This window comes from Talpa occidentalis, unplaced genomic scaffold (assembly GCF_014898055.3).
Source record: "Talpa occidentalis isolate TD23 unplaced genomic scaffold, MPIMG_talOcc4v2.1 talOcc4.11, whole genome shotgun sequence".
In the NCBI taxonomy this organism is placed as follows: Eukaryota; Metazoa; Chordata; class Mammalia; order Eulipotyphla; family Talpidae; genus Talpa; species Talpa occidentalis.
Window position 1 is genome coordinate 67,076,979 of NW_023601104.1, and position 21,312 is coordinate 67,098,290.

A 21,312-nucleotide genomic window follows, 5' to 3' on the forward strand; every position below is an offset into this window, starting at 1 on the left:
TGTTGAACTGCGCTGCAAAGTTACTTATTCTGAGTTTCCGTTCGCATTAGGTAAGAAGGTAATATCTATTTTCGGTATCTCTTGCGAAGAAGAAACGGTGGCAAAAACACCTGGCACAGCAAATTTTGTCCAGAGACTGCACGAATCAAAGTCTGGGAGCTCACGTTTCCCCCAGGAGCGTCGGCGCGGAGGAAACGCCACACTCGCGCGCCCGCAGGCTCGGCCCCGGCGCCGCCTGAGGGCGTGTCCGACGGGAAGGGCCCGGGGTCGGCTCCGCCCCCCCGGGACGCCCGGCTCGCCTGTCCTCCTCGCTCCTCCAACCTATCGCGCGACCCCGCACCCAGGTCAGCGACTGCTCGCGCCTCTTCCTCCCCAGTCCCCTAAATGGGGGCGCCTGCGAGGATTTGCTCCGTCACGGAGTGAGGCACACCCCGGACAGCCTGGCGGGCGCGCCGCTGCCCCGCGAGGCCCCCGCCGTCGCCAACGCATGCGCGCCAGAGCCCGGCCCCGCCCCCCGAGCCGAGGCTTGTTGGCCCCCGCGTCCCCACCTCTTCGCCCGTCTCCTCATCAACATGCCCCTCTACGAGGGCCTGGGAAGCGGAGGGGAGAAAACGGCGGTGGTGATAGACCTGGGGGAAGCCTTTACCAAGTGAGTGGCCGCGGCGTCGGCGGAAGTGCGAAGGGGGATGGGTGGCCGAACCCCAAGTCTGGGCTAAGTCCTCACCTCAGTTTGCACTCTCGCCTCACTTCTTCCCTCGGCACTTTCGTAAACGACTGCCCTTATTATTTCCACCGTGGGCGATACTGACCTCTTGGATTCAGTGGGGCGATCAGGTCTGACTCCCTAGAGAGGCCCAAGAGACTCCGGGGTAATTGCTTTCCCCGTCTCCACGGGTTGTCACCCCAAACCGAACGGACCCTTCGGAGTCACCCATACAGGGGATGCAAGCAATCACTTAGACCTTCCTTAGGGCTTGTTTCCTTAGGAAATTAGCAAAATTATTCTAACTCTTGATACAGTCTTCATCATTAAATTTTTATTGAGTGGAGCTTCTGTTACTGCTGGAAATCCAAATATGTTTAAGACAGGAAATCGAATTAACGAGGCTGAACTTGTAAACAGAGGTGAAATATACAGATATTTCCAAGAACCTTTGTTTGCTCCCATGCAATCTTAGATTAGGAAATGTTGAGTTTTAAAGGGTAATTTGTAAACACAGGTGTAATGGTTCTCACGTTTTAGATGGCATAGATCTGTTTGACGACCAAATGAAAGGCACAAATCCATGAATCTTAAAATATTTACATAGTTTTAGGTGGCTGGCAGACCATCACAGTGGTCTTTGGATTCCTGGTTAAGGAACCCTTGTACTAGACTCAAGAGAGGAAAGTGGCAACCGGTAGTGCTTCTTATGTTTTGAAATGGAAACATTTGAAATTTTTATAAATCTCTAAGTACTACCTAGTATATAGTAGGTATTTAATAACTGCGTTAGGTAAATGCGCAAAGAACCTCTTTAAAACTGTACCTCGGATGCTGTTCTGTGCAGAATTCTTCCTTACTAATTTTTTTAAAGTTTTTAAATAGCATAATAAGTAACTTGAGGCAAACATCCAAGGATAAAATGAGAAATGAAAAGCAAAAAACTATTTGATGGAAAGGTGATTGACCGAGACAGCAGGAAAGGTAATAAGATGAATTTGTGAAATAAAAGTAAGGGGTTTGAGAACCACTGGTGCAAGTAAAAATGGAGGCAAGGTGGGAGCTATTTGAGAATAGGAGGAAATACATATGAAAACTAGACAGAACAAAAAGATAATGTTAAAACTAAACTTACATGATGGGCACTTTAAGCACTATTTTTAACAAAGTTTTTTTTATTACCAATATGAAAAAAAAGGGAATACATAAGTACTCAAGAAAGGAGAATCACTTAAAAAATATTAAATATTATGCAGTTTTTAAATGATAGCAATGAAGAATATGGTAGAAACTTATTATATGAGTTCATGATGTATGAAGTTGATTATAATTATGTCAAACATGAGTAGCTTACAAAATAGGCCAAAAGTAAACACATCAAAATGGAAGCTAATAACCTTAGAATGATAGTGTTATGAAAGACATATATATTGTATGTGTGAAGTCATGTAATATAGTACAGATCTAGGGTTGTAGAGCTTTGATACATAAAATTCAGGTACATTTTAAAACTGAGGGAAAAAGTAAATGCTGCCATAAAATAATATACTGGTTTGTTTGAATATCAATAATAAGAGACAATTTTGGTTTTTTTTCCTTGAATATGTATGCCATTACTAATAGATGGTATTAACTTTTCCATAGGTGTTTTTGTCCCTTTGCGTACATCAAAGATGTTTTTGTGACCACTGCTTTCAAGTAAATACAGAAAAACTTGTTTTTGTGAAAAATAGATTGAGTGTTGTAAGTTGAATGTTTCTATTTTTATTTGCAGGTGTGGATTTGCTGGAGAAACTGGTCCAAGATGCATAATTCCTAGTGTGATTAAAAAAACTGGCATAACTAAGGTATTTTTTTTTAACAATTAGCAAAATAAATGTTGTACTGTAAAGTATGTTTAAATGTGACTTCAAGTAGAATTGATTAGAATAGTGCTAAATATATAATCTATCTGAAGAAATTTTTTAACATCTTTTTTTAGGTTTAATTAATCCAGTAATTTATAGCAAATTTATCAAGCTGTACAGCCATCACCACCATCCTGTTTTTTGGTCATCTTACTTTGTAAGATCCTTAATGGCCATTTACAGTTAATCCCTATGTTCTTTGGCTTTCTACAGAATTGTCTTTCCTGTACATTTTATGCAAATGGAATTATCGAATAACAAGAGGAATTTTTTTGCTGCAGTAAAGTACATTCAGAAATTTTATAATGTGACATAATTATAGAATAATGTTATTCTTATCCTCTTTGTAATATAAGCCAGGTTTACATTCCTTTATGAGTAATTCCAAAGTCAAACAACTGAAAAAAGCATTTTTTAAAAAAGAAAACTAACTGTTCGGATTAGGAATAACAATAGAAAGAATAATTTTACATTTTCCATTCAGCAGCAATGAAAATTCATGTTAAAACCAGATACAGATGTTTGTGCTGTAGCAATATTCGCATTCATGAAAAACTTCCATTTGATCACAAACAGAAACATGCTTATAGCAAAAATAGGGTTGGAGCAGATTATGCAAAAATCCCTGTAACTTTATGATCAGAGCACTAACAAAACCAATAACTACTATCTCAGTTGGCTTGTAGCTAATGTGGCTGGAGATTCTTAGAAAAGTTACATAAAATAATGGATTGAAAATGTTTGTCAGTGGCTGCTGAGATAATGCAGATAGAAGTGAGTTTTGAACTAGTGGAGCTGTTTGTTGTTAAGGGGAACCAGGTGAAAATATAGCCCAATAGTCATGAGATAGTCTGCTCTGAGAAGGGAACAGAGAATCATTTCCACTTTTTAAAAATACATCAGGAGCGGCGCGGCGGGGGAGGTAATGACGGTGGCGGCCGCGCAGGCCGGCGGGGGAGGGGGAGCTGGGCGCTGAGCGCGGCGCTGGCCGGGTCTGGTCGGGTGGGGGACGGTCACGGGGCGACTCCACCCGGGCGGGGGCGGGCGTGAGGCCGCCGTCCGCCCGAGGGGCTGCAGACCCGGCCCCCGCGGGCGTCGCGGCTGGCCCGGCCGTTCCATGTGGCTCCGGCGGGGATGGAGGACTCGGTGGCGGCGGCGGCGACTGCTGCTGCGGTGGCTACGGAGGAGCGGCGCTGAGGAGGGAACCGGGCCAGACCCAGCCCGACAGCGGGATTAGAGCCCTTCAGAATACACACCATATAGCTCCCGAGTTGGAATGGTGATGTCTCCATGAGGGAACCTCCTCTCACTCATCGTGTCATGCGTATCATACTGTTCTTCACTGGGCCATTCATCTAAAATGGGATTTACCCTGTGAATCAGGGAGAAGACTTGTGGACCCCAAACAGCATTTCAAGTTGTAGTTGCGTTTTTTAAAGTATAGACATAGATGCAAAACTCCTTTGCTTTGGACCCTCTGCTTTGTTAAGGCTGCTGTGTTGCAAACCCAGAATTGCTCCAGTGTACTGACTGGTCATCATGGCTTCAGTTTGGAAGAGACTGCAGCGTGTAGGAAAACATGCATCTAAGTTCCAGTTTGTGGCTTCCTACCAAGAACTGATGGTGGAGTGTACCAAGAAATGGCAACCAGATAAACTGGTGGTAGTTTGGACAAGAAGAAGCCGAAGAAAGTCTTCTAAGGCTCATAGCTGGCAACCTGGAATAAAAAACCCATACCGTGGTGTTGTAGTGTGGCCTGTTCCTGAAAACATTGAAATCACTGTGACACTTTTTAAGGATCCTCATGCAGAGGAATTTGAAGATAAAGAGTGGACATTTGTCATCGAAAATGAATCCCCTTCTGGTCGAAGGAAAGCTCTTGCTACTAGCAGCATCAATATGAAACAGTATGCAAGCCCTATGCCAACTCAGACTGATGTCAAGTTAAAATTTAAGCCATTGTCTAAAAAAGTTATATCTGCCACACTCCAGTTTTCATTATCTTGCATTTTCCTTCGGGAAGGAAAAGCCACGGATGAAGACATGCAAAGTTTGGCTAGTCTGATGAGTATGAAGCAGGCTGACATTGGCAACTTAGATGACTTTGAAGAAGATAATGAAGAAGATGATGAGAATCGAGTAAACCAAGAGGAAAAGGCAGCAAAAATTACAGAGCTTATCAACAAACTTAACTTTTTGGATGAAGCAGAAAAGGACTTGGCCACTGTGAATTTAAATCCATTTGGTGATCCTGATATAGCAGACTTAAATCCATTTGGAGATCCTGACTCAGAAGAACCAATTACTGAAACAGCTTCACCTAAAAAACCAGAAGAATCATTTTATAATAACAGCTATAGTCCCTTTAAAGAGGTCCACACTCCACAGTATTTGAACCCATTTGATGAGCCAGAAACCTTTGTAACTATAAAGGATTCTCCTCCCCAGTCTACAAAAAGAAAAAACATAAGACCTGTGGACATGAGCAAGTACCTCTACGCTGATAGTTGTAAAACTGAAGAAGAGGAGTTGGATGAGTCAAATCCTTTTTATGAACCTAAACCAACTCCTCCAAATAATTTGGTAAATCCAATGCAAGAATTGGAAATTGAGAAAAGAGTGAAAAGAAAAGCCCCAGCCCCACCAGTCATCTTACCAAAGACAGAAAGAGTAAATGAAAATGCAGTTGTTTCTTCAGGAAGAGATCTCTCTACTTCTCCTAAGCCAAGTCCTATACCAAGTCCTGTTTTGGGGCGAAAACCAAACGCTAGTCAATCATTGCTTGTATGGTGTAAAGAAGTTACAAAAAACTACCGGGGAGTAAAAATCACCAATTTTACTACATCATGGAGAAATGGTTTATCTTTTTGTGCAATATTACACCACTTTAGACCAGATTTAATTGACTACAAGTCTCTGAATCCTCAAGATATTAAAGAGAACAACAAAAAGGCATATGATGGATTTGCCAGCATAGGAATTTCCCGATTATTGGAACCTTCTGATATGGTTTTATTAGCAATTCCTGACAAACTGACTGTTATGACTTACCTTTATCAAATAAGAGCACATTTCAGTGGCCAAGAACTAAATGTTGTTCAGATAGAGGAAAACAGTAGTAAAAGCACATATAAAGTTGGAAACTATGAAACAGATACAAACAGTTCTGTTGATCAGGAAAAATTCTATGCAGAACTTAGTGATCTGAAACGTGAGCCTGAACTGCAACAGCCTACCATTGGAGCCGTGGACTTCTTATCACAGGATGACTCTGTATTTGTAAATGATAGTGGCGTTGGAGAGTCAGAAAGTGAACATCAGACTCCTGATGACCATCTTAGTCCAAGCACAGCTTCCCCATACTGTCGCAGGACTAAAAGTGACACAGAACCCCTAAAGTCCCAGCAGAGCTCTGGAAGGACTTCAGGATTTGATGACCCTGGAATATGTTACAATACAGATTCAACTCACGCCCAAGTTTTGTTAAGCAGAAAGAGACTATTGAAAGCTGAGACTTTAGAATTAAGTGACTTATATATTAGTGATAAGAAGAAAGATGTATCTCCAACCTTTGTTTGTGAGGAGACAGAGAAACAAAAACCCCACACTTTAGACATTGGTAGTAACTTGGAGCAAGAAAAATTAGAGAATTCCAGACACTTAGAGTACAAATTAGATCCTGAATCACCTATCAAAAAACCAAGTTTATCTCCTACTTCTAAACTTGGATACTCGTACAACAGAGATGCAGACCTTGCGAAGAAAAAACGTACTTCCCTGAGGCAGACAGAGTCTGAACCAGATGCTGACAGAACCACTTTCAATCATGCAGATCATTCTGCAAAAACAGTTCAGCATCGAATGTTATCGAGACAAGAAGAACTTAAAGAAAGAGCAAGAGTTCTGCTTGAGCAAGCAAGAAGAGATGCAGCTAAAAAGGCAGAGACCAAACAGACTACCAATGCAGCCACACCACTCTGCAACAGACAGCTAAGTGATCAGCAAGATGAAGAGCGACGTCGGCAGCTGAGAGAGAGAGCTCGTCAGCTAATAGCAGAAGCTCGATCTGGAGTGAAGATGTCAGAACTTCCCAGCTATGGTGAAATGGCTGCAGAAAAGTTGAAAGAAAGGTCAAAGGCATCTGGAGATGAAAATGATAATATTGAGATAGATACTAACGAGGAGATTCCTGAAGGCTTTGTTGTAGAAGGTGGAGATGAACTTACTAACTTAGAAAATGACCTTGATATTCCCGAACAAAACACTAAGGTGGTAGACTTGAAGCTGAAGAAACTCCTAGAAGCTCAGCCACAGGTGGCAAATACACCTTCCATTGCTGCTCAGAAAGCTGTAGCTGAGAGCTCAGAAGAAGACTTTAAGAATGGCACAGAAGATCTCCGGACTGAGCGATTACAAAAAGGAACAGAACGCTTTAGAAATCCAATTGTGTTCAGCAAGGATTCTACAGTCAGAAAAACTCAACTTCAGTCTTTCAGTCAATATGTTGAGAATAGACCAGAGATGAAAAGGCAGAGATCAATGCAGGAAGATACAAAGAAAGGAAATGAGGAGAAGGCAGCGATAACTGAAACTCAGAGGAAGCCATCAGAAGATGAAGTGCTTAATAAAGGGTTCAAAGACACCAGTCAGTATGTTGTAGGAGAATTGGCAGCACTAGAGAATGAGCAAAAGCAAATTGACACCCGTGCCGCGCTGGTGGAGAAGCGCCTTCGCTATCTCATGGACACAGGAAGGAACACAGAAGAAGAAGAAGCTATGATGCAGGAATGGTTTATGTTAGTTAATAAGAAAAATGCCTTAATAAGGAGAATGAACCAGCTCTCTCTCCTGGAAAAAGAACATGATTTAGAACGACGGTATGAGCTTCTGAATCGGGAATTGCGGGCAATGCTAGCCATTGAAGACTGGCAGAAGACGGAGGCCCAGAAGCGTCGAGAGCAACTCCTGCTGGATGAGCTGGTGGCCCTGGTGAACAAGCGCGATGCGCTCGTCAGGGACCTGGACGCGCAGGAAAAGCAGGCCGAAGAAGAAGATGAGCATTTGGAGCGAACTCTGGAGCAAAACAAAGGCAAGATGGCCAAGAAAGAAGAGAAATGTGTTCTCCAATAGCAGCCGATCCAAATCTTTCCCAACATTTTAGAGTCTTTGGTCCCACGACCAGAAAAAAGTCAGACTCCTTGTTGATTTAAAACTTTTTTTTGGCTGGATTGTACTTCTACCACCACCACCAACCACCCCCTTTCCTCCCTCCTTTCCAGATAATATACAGAACTCCAAAATAGCTTTGTTTAAGGATTTTTTTATGTGAGTTAATCATTTCCTTGAAATCATGTGAAATAGATTTGCACACATACCTTGTGAGTAATTGGTATTGGGAGTGTTCACGAATCTGTTCAGAGCAGAAGGAAAAGAAAACCCTCCATTTCCCTCAGTTTTTGTTGGGAGGAAAATTTGAAGACTTTTTTGTTGTTGTTAATAGAATAATGATGGTGGGAGGGGGGGTAAGAGGGAGATAAGAAAATCATCATGATTTTTTCCCAGTCCTGTCATATGTAACACTGACTCTGTTACCTAAATTTTATAGTTAGATCATATTCAATCTACTTATTAAACTGTGTTGTATTTACCAAAAAAAAAAAAAAAAAAAAAAAAAATACATCAAAGGATACTTAACCTGTGAGGTCTGAGTTTATTACTTTTTCTTCATTTATCAAGGTTATAAATGCTATTATAATTTTGCTCTTCATGCCTTATATATAAACTAATAACAGTTATTACATATAGACATTATTCACTTATTAACAATTGAGTACTAGCATATTTGGTTTTACAAAAGCACATGTTATAGCAGAATGGACTAGTACATTAATTTTTATTTGCTCTTGGGATGCATCATTAAGATCAACATATAACATACTTTGATTCAGAAATTTTTTTGATGATGTTTCATTTGGGAATCATTATATTGATTTCAAAACTTTCTGCAATTCCTTGGACAGTCCAGAAATATAGTAGATATTTGTGGTGTGATATTCAAACTTGGATTGAAGTTCCTGTCAACTTTTTGTTTTACTTTATAATTATTGGTGTTATGGTATTATTAGATAGATTCTGACTTACTTAAACTTTACATTCTTGTTGGTACTTTTTTTAGTGCTTTCAACCTTTATGTTTGTCTTGAAAAAACAATATACATAAATATTAATCTATATGCGTCTATACATGGTTTGGAACCTTTTTTAAGCCACATAAAATCAAGAAATTAATTGAGCTGATGGTCTTTTCTTTTAAAGAATAAATGAAAGCGGGCGTCCCTGGTGGCACTGCGGTTGAGCGCTGGGCTGCAAAGCTGCCTGTAGCCTCTGCAGCACAGGTTCGCTCCTGGGCCTCTGGCAAGGGTCCCATATGGCGGGCAGACCTCTCCTGCCATGCCCACTGCTCCCCTCAGCAGTGTACTTGGTCAGTCTGCCTGTTCTGTTCCCTGCTCTGGCTCTGGTGAATTCTCTCACCCTCCCGTGCTTCTGACTGTACCCAGTGCTTGTGTAAATAAATGAATAAATAAATCTTTAAAAAAAAAAGAATAAATGAAAGCTTGGCCACTGATACATCAGAGTACGTACAGCTTTTAGAGGAGCATAAATAAACCCCTTGTTATGCATTAATACTGACTTAACACTCATGGTTTGGTAGTGTTTGCACATGCTGCCTAAGTGTTAATGGTATATATTTTTCATTTTTACCACATATTTATGAGCTACATGCTTTGTGCCTGGCACTCTGTAGTTTGAAGGAGAATATTTTGTAAGCAAGCCAGAAACAGTCCTTTCCTCATAGTACATACTGTGTTTCTGGGAGGTAGGCTTTTTGCAGGTAATTAAGTGGGATAATGTTACAAAAGGGAATGTGTCATTGTTTTTGAAGTCACTAACAGGGACTAATCAAGTGTAGAGAATTCAAGGATACCTTTGATTCCCTTAATCAATGGTTGATTTTTATCAGTCCTGCCAAAATGGTAATTAAGACAGAAAAAATGCAAATATGCGTAGCTCCTTGTTTACTTGTGGACAAAGTTTTTTCTTCATAAACCAAAAAATTCCATCATATTAGATATGCCAGTTCCTAAAAATTCCTAATTTAAGTGATTGATCTATATTTAATGTTTGCATTTATTCTCAATACAAATTGCTTTTGATTTTTTACCAGAAAATACCTTACTAAAGAAGCATGTTTTTTTTTTTATTTTATTTTATTTATTTATTTATGCATACAAGAACTGGAGTAGAGGCCAGAGGCATGGGGGTGGGAGGATCCACCAGAAACAGAATGGGGAACAGAACAGGCAGACTGACTGAATACACTGCTGAGGGGAACAGTGGGCAAGTCAGGAGAGGTCTGCTACACCATGTGGATAGCTCCCTGGTTGGGTATCAAACTCGCGTTGCAGTAGCTGCAGATAGCTTCATAGGTTGCGTCTTAACCCCTTGCACCACCAGGGAGGCCCAGAAGCATGTTTTAATACAAGATTTATCTCATAAATTAATAAATCACTTTAATCTTTTATAGCCTATCAAAGTTGTTCAATATAATATCAATACAGAAGAATTATATTCCTACTTAAAGGAATTCATCCACATACTATATTTCAGGTAAGATGTAATTATGCTTGTTTTCTTGCCCAGTTGTTGAGATTAGATTTTTCTAATTTCAGTCACAAGACATTGGTTGTATTTCATCTGCTGCAGAAAAAGAGAAGTTGACTTCCACTCAGATTTTATTATTTACAGCTTTTCAAAAATATATTTGAGCTGGAAAACTGGCAAACAAGGAAATACTGAAAACAAATCAAATGTCCACTACTAAAGGAGATTGGATAATTGTACATTGAACCATATAATGAAACATGGTATAGTCATTAAAAAACACTGGTGAGTGTTTTTAAGCAAACTGCTCAGAAAAAAATAAATATGTTCTCATGTATTGATCCAGAAAGGTGTCTCAGATATATTGGTAAATGGAAAAAAAGCAAGTTGCAGAACAAAATCTTTGGAATATATAGCTCTTAAAACATATGCATATACATATACAATAATAAAGATACACAAATTATTCCTTAACATTTGGAGTTTTGTGAGCTTATATTACTTTTGTAACCTGAAAAAAAAATTTCAATGGCTCAAGTTAGTAGTCATAGTAACCTGTTGTTTATTTTTCCGAATTTAAGATCCTGAGATCACTGTGGCAGTAGTAAGAGAGCAGAAAATTTTATTTCTTTCCCATGTAATAAAATGGAGATGTATTTTTATCACTGAGCATTTTAAGCTAAGATGGGATGGTTTTTCCATCCTTAACATATTGCTGTATGTACCAAAATAAATGCAAGCTTTTATTTATTTTTAAAAATAAAACTTGTTTTTCAGGCACTTGTTGGTGAATCCCAGAGATCGCCGAGTTGTGGTCATTGAGTCGGTATTATGTCCTTCCCACTTCAGAGAGACACTTACTCGTGTCCTGTTCAAATATTTTGAGGTACCTGTTGTTTTCTGAATTATTATTATTATTTTGGATGTAGCATTTGTTTACAACACTGCATATTATTTAGGAGAATAGATTCACAGCTTCTGGGATGTGTGTCCCCACACCACACCCACCACCAAAGCACCTATAGTCCTTTACCATAAACTGCCTGACTCCTTTTTTATTTGTAGGCCTTCTCCCACCACCTTCTAGTATCCTCAGTTTTGCAGTCAGATTTCTAGACTTTGTTTTGATTTTTATCAGTTTCTTTGTTTTGTTTCTCTGTTTTCCACATAAAGGTGAAATCATCATCCAGTATTTCTTTCTCCTTCTGACTTATTTCACTTAGTTTAATACCCTCCAGTTCCATCCATATTGTTACAGATGGCAAGAGTTTTTTTTTCCCCAGTAGCTGAGTAGTATTCCATTCTGTTTATATATCACATCTTTTTTTTTATTTAATATATTTTATTTTATATAATTCTTACATCATTTTTCATTTTTGCACAATGTGTGCATTTTCATTTTGGTTATATTCCCCATACAATTCCACCCCCCTTATTTTGACCCTAACGCCCCCTTCCCTTCCCCTGCACCCCATAGTGTGTCTCTGGTTTATAGTTGCTTTTTTATTTTTTATCTTTATTATAATTAGTCTTTTTCCTGGCCCCTTATTTGGGTTTTCTAGATTCCTGCTATGAGTGAGAACATCCAGTATTTTTCTTTTTCTTTCTGGCTTATTTCGGTGAGCATGATCCCTTCCAGCTCCATCCATGTTGCTGCAAATTGCATGAGTTTATCTTTTTTGATTGCTGAGTAATATTCCATTGTGTATATATACCACATCTTCTTGATTCAGTCATCTATTTTTGGGCATTTGGGTTGTTTCCATAGCTTAGCTATTGTAAATAGCACTGCTATAAACATAGGGGTGCAGGTGCCCTTTTGAATTAATGTTTTTGTGTCCTTTGGGTAAATACCTAGGAGTGGAATTGCTGGATCATATGGAAGCTCTATTTTGGTGGGTTGAGGAATCTCCATACAGCTTTCCATAGTGGTTAAACCATTTTGCACTCCCACCAGCAGTGCAGGAGAGTTCCTTTTTCTCCACATCCTCGCCAACATTTGTTGTTGCTAGTTTTTTTAATATGTGCCGTTCTCACTGGTGTAAGATGGTATCTCATTTTGATTTGCATTTCCCTGATTACAAGTAATGTTGAACATTTTTTCATATGCCTATTGGCCATTTGCATTTCCTCTTTGGAGAAGTTTCTTTTTAGCTCTTCTGCCCATTTTTTGACTGGATTATTTTCTTTGTTTTTGTTGAGTCTCATCAGCTCTTTGTAATATCACATCTTCTTAATCCACTACTCTTACCTATGGGCATTTAGATTGTTTCCATAACTTGATTTTGTAAATAGTGCTGCTGTATGTATAGGAGTACATGTATCCCTTCAAATTTGTATTTGCATTCTTTAGGTAGATATCAAGGACTAGAATTGCTGGATCATATGGCAGATCTATTTTTAATATTTTGAGAAATCTCCATAATAGTTTTTCATAGCAGCTAGACCAGTCATTCCCACCAATATGGCTCTAGGATTCCTTCATTGTTTTTGTTTTGATATGGGCCATTCTCACTGGAGTGAGATATCTCATTGTGGTTTTGATTTCTATTTCCATGATGATGAGTTATGTTGAACATTTTTTCATATGCCTGTTGGCCAGGTATATGTATGTCTTTGAATAAGTGTTTATTTAGTTCTGCCCATTTTCGATTGGGTCTTTGTTTCCTTTTTGTTGAGTTGTCTGAATCCTTTGTAGATCTTGGATATTAACCCTCTTGTTTGATATATGATGTGAAAATATTTTCACCCATTCAGTAGATGTCTTTTCATTTTCTTTTTTTTTTTTAAGATTTATTTATACATGCAAAAACTGGGGTACAGGCCAGAGGCATCAGGGGTGAGAGGATTTACCAGAGACAGAGTGGGGAGCAGAATAGGCGGACTGACTGAAATACACTGCTGAGGGAAGCAGCGGGCAAGTCAGGAGAGGTCTGCTGCACCATGTGGGTAGCTCCCTGGCCGGGGATCGAACTCTTGCTGCAGTGGCTGTGGACAGCTTCATAGGTTGCATCTTAACCACTTGTGCCACCAGGGAGGCCCAGATGTCTTTTTATTTTATTTTATTTTTTATTTTTATTTTATTTTTATATTTAAAGAACAGGTTTATTTGGGAAGGGACAGAAGAGTAAAAGGCACTTGCATAGACATAAGCGGGCAGAAAGAGCTGCCCCAAAAGGGACAGGTTTGCTAAGAGAGGCCTGCATCATTGCAGGCAGGCGGCCTTGAGGAGAGCTGCCTCCGCTGAGGGAGGTCAGTGAAGAGAAGTCCTGACTTGGTACAGGTCACGGGCAGGCAGGAGGCTGCTGCCCTGCAGGGGGAGAGGGTTGGTGAAAGGAAGCACCTGCAGGGTCACAGGTGGGCAGTGGGAGTGCTGCCTGTCTTTTCATTTTGTTTTATTTTTTTTTTTTTTTTTTTTTTAATATTTATTTATTTATTTATACAAGCACCGGGTACAGTCAGAAGCGCGGGAGGGTGAGAGAATTCACCAGAGCAAGAGCGGGGAGCAGAGCAGGCAGAAGGACCGAAGTACACTGCTGAGGGGAGCAGCGGGCGGCAGGAGAGGTCTGCGCGCCATGTGGGACCCTCCTCCGGTGGCCGGGGAGCAGCCGGGGATCGAACTGGCGCTGCAGAGGCTGCGGGCAGCTTCGGAACCCAGCGCTCAACCGCTGCGCCACCGGGGAGGCCCTGTCTTTTCATTTTAATGACAGTTTCTTTTGCTGTGCAGAAGCATATTAGTTTGATGTAGTGCCATTTGTTTATTTTTGCTTTTGTTTTTCTTGCTGATAGTTTAGTCCTGAAAGACATCTGTGAAGCCAGAGTCGTGAAGTGTTTTGCCTATGTTTTATCCTGTGTGTTTTATGGTTTCCTTCTTATATCCAAGTCTTTAATCCATTTTGACTTAATTTTTGTGTGTGGTGTGCGAGAGTAGTTTAATTTCACTTTCCTGCATGTGGCTGACCAGTTTTCCCTGCACCATTTGTTGAAGGGACTTTATTCCCTTCTCCAGCGTAGATTCTCCTTTGTTATAGTGCTGTTGTTTTTGGTAGGTACTCAGAGTTTAAACTTGAAGTTTCTTACTTTATCTCCTGCATTGTAGATACTACACAATGTATTTAAGGAACCAGATGATAAGTAAACTGAGAACTGAGTTCTCTTCAAATGACTACTTATGTTTACTTCATGCTAAATTAGCATTTCATCCAGAACTTAGAAAATTGGCACTTTTTGATGTTTCCTTTTTTTTTTTTTTCCCCCTTCCAGGATTAAAAGATATGTTTTGTGCTGTGGAGTTACTTTCAGGTCTTTCTAGTTTCCATTGTTTAGTTATGCAGACTGTTCTGAATTTTTAGTTCTTTCATTTGAGGCTTTAAATTTCTACTAGGGGATATTCAAAATTAATAACTTATGTTTTGATATCAATAATATTACTTGTAACTTTCATTTTATAGTAGTCAAGATTATTCTAAAGACTAAAATTATCATTAAAGGTGATTATAGTAGATTGAAGTCCTTGTTATTTAAGTTTTTGAAAATCCATGTCTTAGGAATTGAGGACTCTTCAGCAAAGTCAACTAGAAGGTTGTATAAAATGTGTATAGTATAGAACAAATTAAACACATTTAAGTATATTTCATACATTCTGCTGAATTAAAAACATACCAAAAATATCTTTATGAAATCAAGGACAGTTAATATTTCTAAGTTGTTACAATTTAGTAAGATAGGCACAAAGAAACAGATTACATACCCTGCTGCTATACTTACTGTCATAGATTTAGGCATTTGATTTACAATAGGAAGGATACAAAGCAGTAAGAAGTCACATTACCTGAATAGGTGATTCTTTGCATTTATACTTTAACATCGAATATTCGTTGTGTTTGTACTAGTATCCTTATCTCAAATCAGTAGGATGCCTACTGTATCTAGTTAGATAAGGGAAACACGATCACTGTTTTTTTTGACATTTGGTTTTGATTTGATAGACTTTTGTACTTTGAATATCTGCTAGATGTGGCCAGATGTGGCAGATTCGCTACAAAATGTCACACAGAGATAAGGCTTTGTGGTTCTTCAATTTAATTCTAATTACAATACAGTTAAAATTTGTAATTTTGGGGCCTCCCCGGTGGCGCAGCGGTTGAGCGCTGGGTTGCGAAGCTGCCCGCGGCCTCTGCGGCGCCGGTTCGATCCCTGGCTGCTCCCCGGCCACCAGAGGAGGGTCCCACATGGGGCGCAGACCCCTCCTGCCCGCTGCTCCCCTCAGCAGTGTACTTCGGTCCTTCTGCCTGCTCTGCTCCCCGCTCTGGCTCTGGTGAATTCTCTCACCCTCCCGCGCTTCTGACTGTACCCAGTGCATGTATAAACAAAACAAACAAACAAATAAATAAATAAATAAAACATGCCTCTATTTAAAAAAAAAAAAAAAAATTGTAATTTTGGTTCATGATACAAACTTTGTGAATAAAGATAATCAAGAATTTTTTTCTGAAGGAATTACGCTAAATGGAAATAATTGGTTAAAGACAAATACTCACGTAGAATATGAAGAAAAGGAAGAGATAAAATTAAACTAAAAGAAACCCTAGAAATATGTAGAATTGAGGATACCAGAGGACATGGAGAGCAAATGGGAAACCCAGTGGTCTTGGTGAAGGATTACTAAAGATGTGTATTGTATGATAACATAATTCTGAAGATGTGTAAATCTGTACTTCTCATTCATATGCAGCACTGTAAACCAACATTACCTCAATAAAAAATAACATAATTGCAAACAAAAGAATTCTTTGTTCTGTATTTTTATTTTATTTTATTTTTTTAAGATTGATTTATTTATGCATACAAGAGCTGGGGTACAGGCCAGAGATGTGGGGGGTGAGAGGATTCACCAGAGACAAAATGGGGAACAGAACAGGCAGATTGACTGAAGTACATTGCTAAGGGGAGCAACGGGCAAGTCGGGAGAGGTCTGCTTCGCCATGTAGGTTGCTCCCTGGCTGGCCAGGGATCAAACTCATGCTGCAGAGGCTGCAGATTGCTTCATAGTGTGGTGCTTAACCCCTTATGCCACCAGGGAGGCCCTGTTCTGTATTTTTATTTTGATTGTAAATTATCTCTTTTTTAAATTTAGCATCTTCCTTTGAATTTGTTTCTGGATCTCTTGTTTTATCCTTTCAGTTTTTCTTCCAAAAGAGAGAAAATAAGCATTAAAAATGCTTCTAAATTGTCATTTGGAATGAAACAGCTTAGAGAAGTTTTTTTTTTTTTGGTGGGACCCTCACCGGTGGCTGATGAATGAACCAGCGCTGTGCAGAGGCTGCGGGCAGCCTCACAGCCCAGCACTCAACTGCTGCGCCACCAGGGGAGGCCCAACAGCTTAGAGAACTTTAAGAGTGTTTTCACTTTTCGTAAAAATCAATTTAGTAAAAATCAATCAATGCTCACCATGTCCTCTGGTACCCTCAATTTTACATATTTCTAGGGTTTCTTTTAGTTTAATTTTATCTCTTCCTTTTCTTCATATTCTACATGAGTATTTGTCTCTGTGAATTTTTTCAAATATATTTGAAATAGAAGAGAAACACCTTTAATTACTGATACTTATTCTGTTTTTTTGTTGTTATGCTTGTTCTGGTTTTGTTGTTTTCTAGGTTCCATCTGTCCTGCTCGCTCCAAGTCATCTAATGGCTCTTCTGACACTTGGAATAAACTCTGCCATGGTCCTGGATTGTGGATATAGGGAAAGCCTGGTGTTACCTGTATCTTTTTTGACAACCAGTTAATTTTGCAGTTTTTGCTCTATTTTGAAATAATTAGGGTTATTTATTGTAACTGATTTTTAATTGTGTCAAACACCCATGTTAACTGTGTACAAAAAAGAATTGCCATGTGGAAAAGATTAAAAAAATAGACTTAAATTTGCTTTTTGTAGAAATTATCATAACTTGGTCCCAGTGTGTACTCCGGGGATCAGACTTCATGAGTATTATTTTCAACTTTTAAGAGTAGCTTTAGCTAATTAAGATGTATCCAAAAATTGACTATGGGCATCAAGTTCTACAAAATCATATGAAAAGTAGTTAGAGAAATGTTCCATCAAGAAAATTAGAATGTTCAAGCTCTCTCAAAATATAATTACTGACTGTAAACTGGAACATTCCTTGTCATTAGAAGCACTTAATCAGAGTAAAATTTATGTCTGTTAGAATTGTTACAGAGAATGTTGCTTTATTGAAAAGGATAATGAAGTACTAAGTGCAGGGCTTGCAATTTCCAGTATATTTGTTAGAAGAAATACTCATGGGAAGGAATCAAACATTATTAGATCCTAAGAAATTAGGCAGTAACTTTTAAAATATAAGGATTTTATATTAAGTCTTAAAATAACCCTGCAAATAGTATTACTCTCTATATATTATATATATATATTTTAAGATTTTTTTTAAATTTATGCATTCAAGAATTGGGGTATAGGCTAGAGGGGTGGGGGTGGGGGTGTGAGAGGATTCATTAGTGACAGTGGGGAGCAGAACAGGTGGATCTACTGAAGCACACTGATGAGGTGTTAGCTCCCTGGCTGGGGATAGAACTCATGCCTCAGTGACTGGCGATAGCTTGATAGCACTGAGGCTTAACCTCTGTGCCACCAGGGAGGTGCCCTTATTCTCTTTATTATATAAATGAAAAGATTAATGTTGGGATGTGTAGTTGACCCAAGAGCAAAGTAGCAGCCCACAGTATATTTGTTCACTATCCTCTCAACTCTAATGGAAACAAATCTAAGACATGAAATTTAAAATTCTTTAAGCTATACTTTTTAAAGTATAAATGAAAGAGGTGAAAGTAGTATATTTATAATACTGTATATTCAGAATATTCCCGTATACAATTGATGTAGAAAATTACGAGCTATTTTTCCGAGGTCTTTTGTATTAAGTCTGCTAAATTTGTGCATAGTTTATTCTCACAGCACATCTCATTTCACGGACCCACTAGCCACAACATGGCCGTGGCTACTCTTTTGGACACACCAGCTTTAATGAATTGTGTGTGTGTGTGTGTTTGACCTTTTTCCTTTGGACAATAATGTGGATATGATTCCTTGATAGTTCTTTAATTCTTTTAAAAATAAGAAAAAAGATTTGTAGGGGTCAGGAATACCACAGTGCGGGTTTTCTGATCCAACAGACTGGGTAAAGGCGGAGTCAGAGTCCTAGAGCCCTCAGTGGCTTTTTGCAGGCTTTTATTGGGGTTTACCCGGTACACAGCAGGCAGGGATGCTGGGGGACCAGGAGGCTGGCCCAGCAAGTCTTCACTCTATCTGGACTTTCCTGCGTTCTCTGCTCTCTCGGCTTCTCTTTCAGCTTCTGCTGCTGCTGGTGTCCCCGTGACGCTGCCCTTAAATGTCCAGTCTCTCAGCCCAGGTGTACCCACTTCAGGTGCCTGCCATCAGGCATGCATTCAGGACCACAGGGTTCCCTCATCTATCCTGATGGCGGGAGGGCAGAAAAGCCTGCTACCTTTTACCTTACCCTACAAGAATTAACCAGCAAAACTGATAGAGCAATACTGCAGAAGATGGGGAAAATATTCTATTTCCTAAAATAGTAATTTCCTTTACTACTCTGTAGATATATGAAGGAATCCCTGTATTAAATTGTTGGGGTGCACTCCCCCTAGGAGGAAGAGCTCTTCACAAGTAAGTTTTTGGAATTTAGCATGTTTGCTTCACCTGTGCCACAACAGCAAATGCTAATTTCTTTGACAGTCAGTTGAGGTAATTTGGATATTCAGTGTTACTCATTTCTTTCCATATTAGCTTTGAATGTATTCACTTTTTAAGAATAAGAACACTTAAAGCACCATGATCTATTATGTAATAAAAGTATTAAATAAGAAAAGTATATCAATTACATTATTTTAATTCTGGTGTCTTTTTTTACCTTCAGGGAGTTGGAAACTCAACTATTGGAACAGTGTACTGTTGACACAGGTGCTGCTAAAGAACAGAGCCTTCCCTCTGTGATGGGTAAAATCATTTAAAGCTATTTAAGAGTGGTTCCTTTTCGTTGTTGGACTTGTTTTTGTTTTTTATCCCATTATAAGTCACTCTTTCACCTACCATATTGCTCGAATGACATTGCTCTTAAGACTATCATTAATGAGCTCTTAATCATCCATATCCAGTAGTTTAATTTTAGTCATTCTTTTCTAGAATTTTTGACAAGGTGGATTATCTAGTATTCTTTATTTTCTCTCTTCCTGGGCTTTCAGGACTCCTCCTTTATGGTGGTCTGTTTCTTCAAGTATTCCTTCTTGGATTCCTCTGCTCTTGCTGGTCCTGCCAGTGTTCCCCTAGGCTTTTATCTTTTCCTTTTTTCTTTTTACTGGCTTTTTGAAAGTGTTCTCTTCTATTTTCTTGACTACAACTACATCTGTATGCTGCTGATTTTCAGAAGAAGGCCTAACCCTCTTCTAAATATGATATTCATTTTTCTAAATGATTATTAGATATAAATTAGGCATGTCTTTAGGAATTTCAAACTTAAGATTTCTAAAAGTGAGCACATCATCTGTTCTCCCAAATTTATTTCAACAAATTATTCTTAGACAAAGATAACATCTTCTATTTAAACGACTGAGTTACCAAATTCTTTCAGTTCCTTCTATTATGTTTTTAAGGTCTTATTTTTATCAAATTTACAAGTCCTTGACATCTTATACAACTTTGTACACATCTGGCTTCAACTTCTGTGCTTTGGCTTGGCTTTGAGTGAAGCTTCTTCCCTAAATATAAAGTTAATTAGCTTTAAAAATATCACAGTAATTTTTTAAAATTTTACTGAAATGGAAAATAGAAATGTGAGTGCAATTTAACAGACTATTTCTGCTTATTAAAGTTTTATAATTGTGAATAAATTATATTTCAGGTTCGATTCCAGAAGGTGTCTTAGAAGACATTAAAGGTAAAGTTAGTTCTCTTTTTGTCCCTATCTTTAAGTACCAGTGTGAAGAGCATTTGTTTGTAAATATTTACACAGATACCATATATAGTCATCCTGTAGTATTCTAAAAATATTTAATATTTAGGCTATAGAATAAGTAAATAAAACTTTTTATTTTTCTTAAGATTTTGGGGGCTTTGGCATTATTTATGATGTGCTGTTGAAGCAGCCTCTTGATTATAGAGTATACAGATTACTAGGGAAATAGTTTGCACAATATATGAAATAACAGTTAAATTGCTTAAAAAAGCCACTACCCTTTCAGCCAGAACTGCTATGTTCCCGTAAGTCATCAAAATGACCAACACAAAGGGAAATAGGAGAGGCACCTGCTCTACGTTCTCTAAGTCTTTTCAAAAATATGGGGTTCTTTCTTTGGCCATATACATGTGAATCTACAAAAAAGGTAATATTGTAACATTAAGGGAGTGGGCACTGTTCAAAAAGGAATGCCTCACAAATGTTACCATGGCAAGACTGGAAGTCTGTAATGCTTCCTAGCTTGCAGTGGCATTGTAAGCAAACAAAGTTCATGATTATTGCCTAGAGAATTAATGTTCATATTTAACACATTAAGCACTCTAAGACCCAAGATAGCTTCCTGAAACTTGGGGAAGAAAATCATCAGGACAAAAAGGAAGCCAAATAGAATGCTACTGGTGTTCAACTGAAGCACCAGTCTACTCCAAAGGAACATACTTAGTGAGAGCCAGTGGGAAAGAGCTGCTGGAATTCATTCCCTATTCATGCATGATAGGTGGGGGGAAAAAATCCACATCTGTGGCCTGTTAAAAAGAAATCCACTAGTTTGATGTTTTAGAGTTTTTTTTTTTTAATCTAAAGTTTTTGTATATTTTTATAAGAGCAGTTAATTAGTTGACTTCATAAATTCTAGAGTTGGGGATAAACTATACAAGATTCAGTTGAGTAAGACAGATTGCTTCTACTTTGCTAGAGTGTTTTTATGGTAATCACATTTTTCAGGAATTTTAATTCACTAAAAGAAAAAACATAACGTTCCTTAGTACTTA

General features: G+C 38.8%; 2 protein-coding genes across 2 annotated transcripts in view; both read left to right on the forward strand.

Annotated features, from left to right (window-relative positions):
• Nucleotides 1-502: 502 nt before the first annotated feature.
• The window catches only part of ACTR10 (actin related protein 10), a 30,469-nt gene continuing 9,659 nt past the window's right edge, over nt 503-21,312 (forward strand). The window contains exons 1-8 of the mRNA XM_037503419.2: nt 503-649; nt 2,478-2,550; nt 10,195-10,277; nt 11,049-11,157; nt 16,928-17,035; nt 18,908-18,975; nt 19,226-19,305; nt 20,207-20,242. Of these exons, the coding sequence (XP_037359316.1) occupies nt 573-649; nt 2,478-2,550; nt 10,195-10,277; nt 11,049-11,157; nt 16,928-17,035; nt 18,908-18,975; nt 19,226-19,305; nt 20,207-20,242 (634 nt within the window). The 5' untranslated portion in view covers nt 503-572. The remainder of the gene's footprint in view (nt 650-2,477; nt 2,551-10,194; nt 10,278-11,048; nt 11,158-16,927; nt 17,036-18,907; nt 18,976-19,225; nt 19,306-20,206; nt 20,243-21,312) is intronic.
• On the forward strand, nt 3,777-8,271 carry LOC119239131 (EH domain-binding protein 1). The gene has a single exon (XM_037503417.2). The coding sequence runs from the start codon at nt 4,150-4,152 to the stop codon at nt 7,738-7,740; it is 3,591 nt and encodes a 1,196-aa protein (XP_037359314.1). The 5' UTR covers nt 3,777-4,149; the 3' UTR covers nt 7,741-8,271.